The sequence below is a fragment of the Ischnura elegans genome, chromosome 5 (genome assembly GCF_921293095.1).
Source record: "Ischnura elegans chromosome 5, ioIscEleg1.1, whole genome shotgun sequence".
In the NCBI taxonomy this organism is placed as follows: Eukaryota; Metazoa; Arthropoda; class Insecta; order Odonata; family Coenagrionidae; genus Ischnura; species Ischnura elegans.
In genome coordinates this window covers 79,184,798-79,197,976 of record NC_060250.1, presented here as the reverse complement: position 1 = coordinate 79,197,976, position 13,179 = coordinate 79,184,798, and the positions used below count along the sequence as shown (strand labels likewise).

At 40.4% G+C, this 13,179-nt stretch overlaps 1 protein-coding gene across 1 annotated transcript; it reads left to right on the top strand.

The window, feature by feature from the left end:
• Positions 1-1,495: 1,495 nt before the first annotated feature.
• Positions 1,496-6,430, top strand: LOC124159733. The gene is made up of 2 exons (XM_046535643.1): positions 1,496-1,985; positions 6,360-6,430. The coding sequence occupies exons 1-2, from the start codon at positions 1,496-1,498 to the stop codon at positions 6,428-6,430; spliced, it is 561 nt and encodes a 186-aa protein (XP_046391599.1).
• Positions 6,431-13,179: the final 6,749 nt, after the last annotated feature.

Below are 13,179 nucleotides of genomic sequence, written 5' to 3'. Positions count from 1 at the left end.
ATAGACTGTGCGACGGCGGCCAAGGGGTAGTTAATTCTCACTAAAGACACCGACAGACTAAAGAAGAAGTTTAACAATCTATCGTTCTCTAGAACGAAGATTCCACCACTTGACTCCAAGAGGCTGGTGATCAACCTTACTAGCCAGAACCTTGATGATGCCACCATTACAGTTCTCTCCAAGGGGCTGAATTTTGCTCCAGCTCCTAGGACCATTACCTACAGCGACTACATTTCCGGAATAGAACCGGCCGCGCGGACGCTTCCAGGAGACTTGGCGGACGAATTAGGGCTGAAATATCCATGGCCCTAAAAAGGGCCATTCCACCACGACCCAATATCTCCAGGACTGAGCGAGCGGCTATTCATGAACTACGCAGCAATAAAGAGATCACAGTGCTGCCAGCAGACAAAGGGAATGCCACTGTCTTAATGAACACTGCCGACTACGCCATTAAAATCAAGGACATACTACAAGACGGAGCCTACAGGAAAATTTCTAGAGATCCTACTGCCTCTGTCACCAAGAGAACGATCGCGTTGATTAAGAGTTCGTCTCTGCCAACGGATACTGCCAAGAGTCTACACCCTCCGGCACCGGCTCCTCCAAGACTCTATGGATCACGAAAAATCCACAAGAAGGACGTACCCCTGAGACCGATCGTGAGTGCCATTGGTTCACCTACCTACAACGTGGCAAAATTTCTCACGGGGATTTTACAACCACATGTTGGAAAATGTGTTCACCACTGTAAGAATTCCTCGGAGTTTGTGAAGAAACTGCCCGACATCTGACTAGAGAAGGGGGACCTGATGACCAGCCTTGACGTCGTATCACTGTTCACCCGGGTGCCGCTGACTGACACACTCAAGCTTCTGAAGGAAAATTTTGATGGAGACCCGGTGAAACTGTTTCACCACGCATTGACCACCACGTATTTCAAATACGACGAACAGTTTTACGAACAGGCTGATGGGGTGGCAATGGGATCTCCACTCTCTCCTGTGATTGCCAATTTCTTCATGGAAGATTTCGCAGAAAAGGCCCTCTTATCTGCTCCTCTAAGACCTAAGTGTTTCTTCCGTTACGTAGACGACACTTTCATCGTATGGCCCCAATTGACCCAATGCTTTGAAGCTCTTCCCTGATCACATGAATGGTTAACATCCGAACATCGAATTCACCCTGGAGACAGAAAAACCAAAGGATACCCTTCCTTGACATCCTCATCCACCGCAAGGAAGATGGTACGTTGGGCCACAGCGTTTACAGGAAGCCGACGCACACGGACCTATACCTAAACGGACGAAGCCATCATCACCCTTCACTGAAAGTGGCGATCTTTTCAACCCTACTACATCGTGCCAAAACCATTTCCGACGCGGAGAGTCTTCCCAATGAGCTTCGTCATCTAAAGAAGACTTTTCTGCAGAACTGTTATAGCGGCAAAGATATATCTAAGTCCCTAAAAAGGGCCTTTACAACACAAAACGTAATGACTGGGGAAGAACGCCAGAAGCCGATTTCCAGGGCTGGCATTCCGTTCATATCCACCGTTTCAGGAAAAATCACCAGAATTCTCAAGAGGCATGGAATTGAAGCCTACTTTCGCCCGCCACCTAAACTTCTAGGCCAACTTGTGACGGCCAAGGATCCTTGTGGACTTCAGACTCAGGGTATCTACCAGATACCATGCACATGCGACCTGGTGTACGTTGGAGAGACAGGGAGGACCATCGAAACAAGATTAACAGAACACCGAAGACATTTCAGACTCGGGCAGCCTGAAAAATCGGCCGTGGCCGAACACAGCATTTCCTCCGACCACGCCATCTGTTGGGAGAAGACCAAGGTCCTTTGTCGCAAAGAAAAATTTTGGGAAAGACTGGCAAGGGAGGCCATTGAAATTCGTCTCAACACCACCATGAACCGTGACACTGGCTACACTCTGATCGCCTCATGGAAACCAGTGCTGAGGAGCATTCGTGAGAAGCTCTCGACCAATCACATCACACCTGCCCCGGTTGATACCGCCGTCATCCATATGTAAGGAGGACGATTTTTATTTATTTATTATTTCTTAATCGTGTATATGTATATCCTTGTTAACATATTAACGTAGTTAATCCTTGGCACGTTAATATTTCATAGCCTATTGTACCGTGGTGGCCTGACGGCGGTTTTACTGGTTTCCCGCCGTCCTTAGGGTATATGCCAGGCTAATACCACTCCCTTACCAGTGTTCAACCCCAGTAGTGCTGAAGAGGCGTATGCCGAAACAGCTCCGCTAGATATATATTTTGTTATCATGTTACTTGTTATATATTTCATATTTTTATATAATGTTGTTTTCTCGCTGAAATAAACCTTGTTGAACTGAACTGAACAAGACTCGACATGACCTGAAGATGATGGACAACTCGCCCATCGAAACGTCGGCCGAGATGGAGTGGGAGAACCTGACCCGGTGGAAATCCCGTTTAACCTTCCACAATCATTTGTAGACTTTCCCCCGCTCCATGCTTAATTTATTATTAATGTGTCTCAATATTTCGGGAGTCCGGATACCCTGGATACGCCACTGTTACTCACCTTGTTTTTTCCATTGGCTACCCTCACTTGTGCAGATGATCCATTTACAGATTACAAATGAACCCCTTTCCATCTAATCGTGCAGCCCGTTGATTGATCCATTGTATTGAATGTAACATTTATAGCTAATCGGAATTAATTTATCGTTCCCGCGCTCTTTCCACTACTGCCTATTGGTACGCCTAAACAGACAAATGAATCTAATGCATCAACTATTTTTTTTGCTATCGTCTGGCACAATCCCTTCATTTATTTATCTGATACTGTATTGATAGTTTGGTGTGTGCGTGTTAATTTCTAATCCCAAGCCTCTACCATACTAAAGGTTCTCTTCCGAGCTGATTGCTATATTTTAGTTTAATGCATTCATTCCTATTACTTTCCTTCGGATCAGTGGCGGCTGGTGGTAATTTATCTAGGGTGTGCATTAGAGCAGATATAGGATGATTTAATTATATTATGTTAATACTAATCCATGAGCATCATATTTCGTCGTAATAGAATACATAGCAAGCAAAACATATCACTGGCATATTCTAACCTTAAAATTGCATGAACAGAAATAATATTAGCATGCATGAAAATAATTATTCTAAACACGCTTTTACAAGTGACGGTAGGCGAAATTCATTCTCCTTTCCTTACACCCTATGAGGAAGTATTGTAGAAAACGACCATACAGATGACTCTGTAGACGGACTAGGTTCCTGGGCGCAGGTAGTGTACGTGGCGGCTACACCACTACACTACCTGCGAGTCACTCACCAAAAATATGCGCGTGCGCACTCGCATCGTTTTGAGTCTGCTCCCATCACCCATTTGAACTGCATATACCCCCCGCATACTTCGTCCCGCCAGAGCACCATCAAGCGATCGCATAGACCGAAAATGCGCCCGGCCAATGCCTTTGGCCCGGCGCGATGCCACTTGTAGAGCGGTGAATTCGAAAAGGAGATAGCTGTAGCGTTCATGTTTCTAGCATATGCAGACAGGATTTTTATCCTTCTCGTTGTAAAGGAATAGTTTTCTTTTATAATTCATTCATCTTTGGGTGTGCACTTGCTAACATGCGTATACGCACGCGCCGCCACTGCTTCGGATAGAGACCCATTTCTCAAGCGCACTTTTTCATAATGGAAATTCATTTCATAGGGCTGGATATATTTTTGAATAACGCAAACACGGATTATCAAAATTATTTCAAAAGTAAATATCAAGTTTTCCTTGCTTCAAAATTTATAGTGCTAATATTTCTATAATTTTTTGGTATTATTTGCATTGCTCTTCTCACTGCAGGTAACAGAAATGAGTTGTTTTGGCTATGATACAGTGATATTATTTTGATAATAATACAGTGTGGATAAAGGAAATGAAATATATCGTCTTGTTAAATTTTCTAATTCAGAGCGAAGGCAATAGTTCATGGAGAACTTGTAGCGGATACAGAAAAAACTCAAGGGGGGCGCAAAATATATCTTGAGTTGTCTTTACTTTTATCGTAATAAAAAATTATCAAGTCACAGGCTGAGTATAAGAAAATATTATCTAAAGCGATTATACACAAGTAAAAGACAATGCCATCTTATGATAAAAAAGTTACAATTGTGGTTTTGCAATGTTCGGCAATACGGGCGGACCCGCAAGGGGGGGGGGGGCGCCCCCTATCTGTATCCGCCACTATGGAGAACATGCGAAGCACGTCACTAACCGGAATTTGTCCGAATTCATCAGTTACCCAATGTCATGGTGTATCAACTCCACGCAAAATGTCATTGCTAGGGAAGAGTTTTGCCTACATTACGTTTTGATGGCGTTAGCGTCGGTAGCTCAGCATTTGCCGCCAAATTCAAATCACTACAACGCGACCTCTATTTCGAGTCCATTCTTTCAAGTCGATTATCTCCGGCTCTATACGCCTTACACAGTAGTTGTACGATGTGAACATAGCTTAGCTCCTTTTTGTGTTCTTGTGCGCACAAAATAAATGATTCTGAGGACTAACAGGGCAGTTTCTTTGTTTAATATTTGGAGGGAAGAGCCACCAAGGCCTCAGAACAATAGAGTTACCCTCTCTGGATCCCCCTCCCCTTTGGGTATTCAATTTACACCAGACAGAATCGTAATCTTAGCCCCCCTTGTCCCTATCCTGGATCCGCCACTGCCCACAGAAATGGGAAACTAGGAACCCCACCCCCAATGTATCCCACGGTTGATCCAAACTGAGACAGTGAGTGGAAGACGCTGAATAGTGAACAATGTAAAAAACGATTTCCTTATATTGCGCACGGGATTGGCTTATACCCCGCTCCAAAACATAGATAGTTGTGTGTGCGTACTTGCGTAGTCCAAAAATTTCTTTTGAACACAAACCCCAACAAAAAGGTTTGCATCAAGAGGATTAGTAAAAGAAAAGTTAGTTGGAAAAGATAAGTTAAGAATATGCAGCTGTATGGAAAGGCAAGGGGACAGGCTAACAGACATCCTCTTTTGTATATATTGTGCCAGTCCCAACTCCCGGATAAGGTTTTACCCACCCCCCTCCGTTTTCTCCGAGGATATTTGGACGAGTGAGGTTAGCCAGCCAGGGCGACATATACATAATTATTTTTTCCTGGGTCAGAGGATTCACGACCTTCGTCCACCACTCCCCTCCTGCGATCCAGATGTGGGAACTTGGATTTCAAGCTAACAGCGCCGTTTGATTTGCATTAAATAATAAAATTGAAGGGTTCTAGAGGAATCGCCGAATAAGGTGACAAATATCCCTCCTTAAATAACAGGATGCCAGGCCTATTTCTTTTTAACATATACCAATTTTAATAAATCAAAACATGAGAACAAGAAACCTCAAAACACAAAATACCCTTTGAATAGTACAACAAACTGCAATAATTATGAACAATGAGATTTAACACCCTTTAGCAATGCCTTTAAAAGAAAATGACTTAATCATCAAGGCAATTTAGGTAGATAGTGTACAGTGAGAGATTAGCAAAATGGTCCTTCTTCTTCACCCTTACATACATGAGAGCATGAAGCACGCACTAGAGCACACCTTTTAAGCTTTAAAAGCTCCACTAGAGGAAATAGGGGACTATGGCGTGGTTAGCTTACGCTTCCTTTCCGGTGAGGATCAACTATAGAAGACTCTGACAAACAGATGGCGTCCGCATGTGCGTCTGTTGGATCGTGGCAGGTACTTCTTCCAGAACGTCGACCCTCCAATGCCTAGAAACATGGGTAACGTAGTCCAAAAAGCAAAGCTTTTCCCCACTTTTCCTCCTCTCGGCGTGTTAACTCCGTCGTGGTGCGTTCACTAGAACCTTTTTCTCTCTCTTTGTGTGTCACCACTTGCTTGTGCATCACTATCTACTCCTCTTCTCCTTCTGCATATCCCTTTTTATTCCCTCACTCACTACCCAAAATTCCCTCCACTAACGTCGTCAGCACTGGGCATGAACAGCGACGACATAGTGGGAACTAGGCGAACTAATTTCCAATCACTTTCACTGTTCATTTGTTCACTCATTCAAAAAGATATAAAAAAAAATGCGAACAATAATAAGTAAAACAACAAAATATAACACACAACGAAATAAACCTTTTGGCTGTTATTTATGGGGTGCTGTCACAATAAAGATGCATTTCTTCATGAACTACTGCATAAGAAAAGAATAGGAAAAACATACAATTAGTTTACTTCAATTAAATTGCTAAAGACACTAACCCTTCTGCTGTTATGACATACATACCTGGTACATTTGTAGGACTGGCTGCTGCGAGCATACCTCCTGCTGCTTATTCCCTGCTGTGTGTTCAGTGCTTTTGCAGCATGTGACAGTAGGTTTCTGGAGAGTGAGTAGCAAAATAGTCAAAGGAAAACAAAACCCTCTTGAGAAAAACACAAGAAAGTTAGGCCAAATGGCAGGACTTAATGAGTTTCATACTCCAGGAGCTATCCCTAAAATGGTTGAAAAGGAATGTTACACAGTGGAGCATAATTTTTGGGGGATATCTACAAAAATAAGTTAGATAAGGCAAAACATGATTGTGCTTAGAGGTAATGATAAAGCATAATTTTTGGGGGATATCTACAAGAATAAGTTAGAAGAAGGCAAAGCATGATTGTGCATATAGATAACATCATAATTGAAAACTTTTATGGAAGAGATTAGACATGGAAATACAGCTCATTAATTTCTTGCAATATAAATACTCTTAGAAAGTGGCAAATAGTATTAAAATACAAGGTCTACATTAAAGAAAGATTCTCTTGATACCTGCAGAAAAATGTTTAAAGTTAACTTCTTTAACAGAACAAAATATGGGATATTGAAATTTAAAAGGAATGAAATGATTAAAAATGATGTAATAACATTTTCTACGGGTCATAGTAGGTTTGAATTGAACACATCACATTGGCATTCATTTCACTGCCATCCAAACTAGTCCCTTATTCCATGAAGTTCTTGTTTTTTTAGTTCGGAATAGGACCTACCACTACCCACACTGGCAATAAACCCCATGCTTTTCCATCCCCTTCCCTCTTATCTCTTATTTAGCATCCTTTCCCAAATCATCAGGGGTGTCCACTTGTGGGTCTCACAGCATGTAGTGTACTGCAGAAGCCTTAGGGGGGTTTGATATGCATAATCAAGCTTATGGGAAGGGAGGGTGAAAAAAGTTAAAAGGATCAAATAAATACATCAATAGCATCAGATAAAAATTGGCATGTGCTATTGATATCATTCTTGAGAAAAATCCACAAAGAGATAATATATGTGTACCATTGGAAGATAATTCTGACATCTTAAAAAATCCATTACCATCCTATGACAGCACCCCAAATCAACCCACAGTAATTTCTAGACCTAATTTATCCCAGGCCTTGCTCAATTTCTTCTCTACAAATTTGTGGAACTGCAAGGGTAACAGCTAACACTCTTAATGTGTATGTAATAATTTTAAAGGCTTATGATTGCTGATGTGATACTATGGACACGGTATGGACTCAACTGAATGTGATGTAAACCCATAGTCCCTCCGTGCCTCTTGTTATGAGCAGCCTAGAACCCTTGCTAAATTTCTATCTTCTTCTCCCCTTACCTAACCAGAGTAAATAACTTAATGAGGTTGGGTTATGACTGAATATTTCAAAGCAACTATTTTTTGTTGCATATGTTAAAAGAAACAATTTTGTCTCGGGGCGTTTTCATGCTAGCACTTGGGATTGCCCACTGCTCCTTTTATTTTTTTGTGTTACTTCCTTAGACAGCCGCAGAGGCCACTGTCAGTGGAGGCAGTGGCACAGCGAGGGGGTGGTTTTGGGGGATAAAACCCCCCCCAGAGCTCAGAGAAATTTTTAAGTTTAATCCATTTTACTTAATTGGATTGATATTACTAATGGAATGGGGTAAGGATTAATAAAATTTCCCTCAGAAAGCGGTAAAACTCAACATTTTGAACCATTTATCTTAAAATTCTGCAATTGACTAATCTCGCACCTACCGCTTATCCTGGTGGGTATTCCATACCCCCAAACACCCCGGTATTAGTCCCACCTTAACCCCCCCCTCTCCCCCCCCCCAAAGCCTTAATTCCTCGCTGCCCCCCTGAGTGGAGGAGAGGGGAGGTAGCTACCCCCTCCAGCCCCTCAGGAGGCATTATTATATATTGTTAGAATGTAGGTTTCCGCTGCATTGGTTTGATCTCTGCATTTCTTCAGGGTTTTTCATCCGCGTCAGCTTGTTTGTGGATAACATTTTTGCTGGCAGGATTGCCAGGCTATCCTGCCAGCGAAACTGTTATCCACAAACAAGCTGATGCGGAAGAAAAACCCTGAAGAAATGGAGAGATCATTATTAAATATTATATTATGAGGGAGACAGTGGTTTTGTGCAGTAGATTCTCTTGGTGTCCAGTTAGGACTTTGTCAGTTAGGTGTTTGTCGGCAGTAGCCTGAGTATTTTCCATTACTTCCCTTTCTTCATTTTTTTCTTTCCTTTTCATCACCCTGTCATGTTTCCTAACCTCTCCTGATTCTCTGTGATGAAGAGGTGCTTGAGCCAACGAGTACCTAGTTGTCCAGCATCACCCACTCTGAGAGAATCACATAATTAAATTTATATTCCTCCTATCCACAACCTTACCCTCCCTTCCTTCCTTTCAATAGTGGGCAGAAGCATTTAATTTACCGACAATGGTACCCAGAATAACGCCAGCAGCATTTGAGCACTCCTGGGAAGGACATTATAATACATATTTGGTTTTCCTCAATTTGGTGAAAGCATTTATGCGTCTTCTCAATTAGCTTGTGAGCTAACATAATAACTTGAGTGGGAATTTCTGGTCTATTTAACTACCTATGGTGTCAGAATTTTAATCCTCTTTATGTATGTAACTATAAATTTTAATACAATGACATATTTTTCTTCTCACTTCCTCTGCAATACTAAAACACCAAACAAATTGCACATGACTTTTCTATTATTTATAATTATTCAATGATTAAAGACACAAGATATGGGGAGTCCAGGGTTTTTAAGGAAAGGTTAGATTAATGAACTTATACCACTCTCAGTGCCATATCAAAAGTTGAATTCCAGCCTTTGAGTTTTTGCAGCATTGTCAGTAACTGCAGCCTCATTTTTTTCATGAATTTCCCTTTAATTAATCATCCTTTTCAATTCTTTTGCATTATTCCCAGATGAATGCTTCTCATTGTGCTGAAAGGAAGCCAAGAGAGGGTACTTAACCCTCATATGGATTTACAAAATTAGTTACGTCGTTGGATTCTCGGCGCCGCAGCGGCGCCGCGTCATTTTTTGCTATTATCTTTCAAAGTTAGCCTGAATTTACAAGTTTTTTGATTGATAATGGTAAATACATCTATTATCTTTATTTCTTACCGTGTTTTGCTAGATTTAAACCCTTATTGTTGAAGTAATAACAAAAACAATTGAACGCTGCATTCTTTTCCATTTCTTGCCGTAATGCTCTTTATTTCAGTTCCCTTTGTATGTTATTTTTGAGTGAAAGTTTTAATTTCGTGAGTAATTGTTGTTTGAAATATTTTTCTGATATGCAGAGCTCGGCAAACTCCACTTTTTAATGTTTATATTGTTTATAATTTTATGTATCTAAATGCTAAAAATGATGACCAAATAAAATTCGTTTATGCCCATATGACATAATTTTGCTTCAAAGCGTCCACCCATATGTTATATCTTTGCAGTGTATATAGAAGGATAAGTTATTAAACGTTAATAATGGAACAGATGTAGGTTAAGTGTGAAGAGACGAGTGTAACTTTCGTGATTTTTACAAGATTCTGGCGATCAAGACAAATCTTACAAATATTCTGGGAGCTTATGTCCTGAAATTAAAAAAAATCAAGTCTTATGGCTTTTGAAATATAAATAATATGGGATGATAAGCGGCGTGTCAAAGAACTCAACGCTTCTTTGGAGATGGAGCTAGAAGAGTCGGTACTCTTTTCCTACCACGGAGCCCCATTCCCCCACTGGGGACGTGTAGCCCAAGCGAAAGGTTTCCTTAGATATGGACGGGTAAATGTTTTGCGTGGGAGTGCATAAGATTAGGTTTTACTCCTGGATTGGTGGGAAGTCCAAAAAAAAAAAAATTCTTAGAAGTATGCGTTATTGGTGGTAGAGGAGAATGAGCAGCTGCCTTTTTTTCGTCCAAATCTGCGTGAGAAACTGATGATAATATGCTCTGGGGTGACAAAAATACCCTCACTTTGGAAGGACTTCCCTTACATTTTCTTTCCGTTTCCTTTCTTAGCGTTTCACTGACCCAAACATTGAGACTCTCCATACTTTCCCACTAAGCTCCCTTATTCGTCATTCACCACCTGCTTACCCCCTCCCACAAAACTTGATTGAACTTCTCACCACCCTAATGACCCACCGAGCTGGACCTTCTTGGAATGAAGGGAGGGCCACCGCGGGGCGTTTTGACAAGGCTTTTGTTCCCTGTCCTTCATGCAGCGTTAGAAGGATGAAGAAAAAGCAAGCTTTTGTATCTAATTGCCTCCTTGCACTCCCAACCTTTTTTGCGATAAGGATTTTCTACTCCTACCTGTCCTAACGATCTGGGTATTCCCCGATCCTTGGCAGTCTACACACTACCGCCCCTTCACCTCAAAACAACCTCCTGGCATTCCTTCTCCTTTCTCCTTCTCACTCATCCCTTTACGTTAGTAACACCCCCAATGCATAAAACATCTGTACATTTCAGTACACATAGAAACGAGATATATATTTACAAATTTTCACCTCATGGTAAATTGTCTTTTCATCTATTCATAATGAAACGATTTTTACCATGTAAAGTCTAAACTCATCGTCAGGAAAGAGAAATTATTTTCTATCACACAATTAGTTGGGTAGTTATCTTGATTTCACCTCAATGGTAAACTGTCACGTCATCAGTAGCTATATAAACGCCAGCAATTTTGTATAGACTATCGTAGCCGCAAAGGGATTTTTTTCGAATGAAAAGTACAAGACATATAACAATAACTGTGCGATGTGTTCTTCACGGTAGTCGGTGAAACTTCTGAATCTCTTGGTAAGTTACAGTTACTCATTCAGCGAGAAATATTCACACAACGGTGAGGAAGCATTATTCTACGAATTCGGATAATGCATTGTGTTAAATTTTTCTTAGAATTGCTGCTTGGAGTAATTCTAAACAGAGTCACTCTAGTATTTACCCAAAGCTGACTATCACCACGGCAGTAACGTGGACGCGGAGCGGAGAAGGTGCCCAAGCAAAACTAAGTCGGAAGCCATGGAAAAACAACTTTTAATAGCCATGAGTTTCTATGAATAATTCTCGCAAAGAGATGAAGTTTTGTCAGTGAACATTATAACGAAGCAAACGTAATGATTCTTAGCTAAAAGAGAAAGCACAGTTGGTATTGTAATATTTTCCTTTTGTTAAACAATTTCACTTGGTTTATTAGTTAAAAAATTAAATAATAGGATTAAAATAGATTATAGCATTTCATATGAAACATAATTGCTTTGACATTAGCGTTGAAAGTGCAGACCCTGACGTAGCGATGAGGAAATTCTCGGCCCAAGCAAAACTAAGTCGGCGGCCCATGAGAAAACAACTTTGACTAGCCATGAGTTTTTTTGAACAATTCTTGTAAAAAGATGAAGTTTTGTCAATGAACATCATATTGAGGCAAATATTTTGATTTTTAGCTGTAATAGAAAGCAAAATAGGTATGGTAAAATTTTCCTTTTGTTTAACAATTTCATTTTGTTTATAATGTTTAGAAATATAAATAATATGATAATAAATATATTATAGCATTTCATACGAAACATAAATGCTTTGACATTAACATTGGGAGTGCAGTCAATGACGTAGCGGCGAGGAAATACTGAGCGCCGCAGCGGCGCCGAAAATCCAACGACGTAACTTTTTCCATTAGAGGCCAATAAAATGTAAACTATCGACACTATGCTAACAAAATTTTATACGTAGACGAAGAAGGCAGAAAAAATAGACTACTGAAAATTTCAGAATGATCCATTGGAATGGAAAATTTTTACACCACTTTTAAAACCACGAGCGCCGCTAAGGCGCAGAGAATCCATATGAGGGTTAAATAGTGTATTCTGGACAATAAAATGTACTGTTATTGAAGGATAATTTTCAATACTTCGTGAAGTCCAACCATTGGTAGTTATGCAGTATGTTTACCACTTTTCCATGTAATTCCTGACAGTTTGTTTCACAATCTTATAGTGTTGTGGCACCAGAATGTTTGATAGCATTTCCCACTTGGCAAATTATAGGCATAATTTGGCTGGGACTCATTTTTTTTGGAATTATCACTTTCTGCCAATTGATTTGGGAGGTTAATTTTTACAGAAGCATACACCAAGGTTAAATAAACCTTTTGAATATTTTTCACCTGTTATTGTCTGGCAAACAAAATAGTTGATGTTGCTTAAGTAAATGGCTTCCCAAGTAGCTATCAATATCCCAACAACATTCAGCCAGCAATGACAGCATTAACATGTAACATTGGTGCTGTATCCATGTTAATCCAATTAACATTGTATGGATGTTTGTCAAATATCCAATGGACCTACCAAACAATAGTGCAGCAATGTCCTATGGTGGATATCGAGGTCCATATCACAACATCCCTTAGTATCTTCACAACATCTAATGAGTAGATAAAGGGTGTGCGTATTATGTATTTTGGTAATCCCCAGTTGATCCAAGTCAACCATTGCCGTGAAATTCTGTTTTTTTTCTGTTTTTTCCTGAAATTGAATTGGTTCTCATCTAAGAATTCTTCTACTCTTCATTCTATTCCTTTGTGGATTATTTTTGCCAGCATCTTTGATGCAAAATTAAACAGACTTATGGTCCTAATTTCTTCACACTTCTCTGATGTCTTCTTTTCAGAAATTTCAGGTCCTGCAGAGTAAATTTTTCAGATGATTTTGCGGAGTTGATTCCTTCTTTCCTGCACTTTTAATGAGCTCTACAGGAATTTTATCTATTCCTGGTGTCTAATTTCTTTGCAAGTTTCTT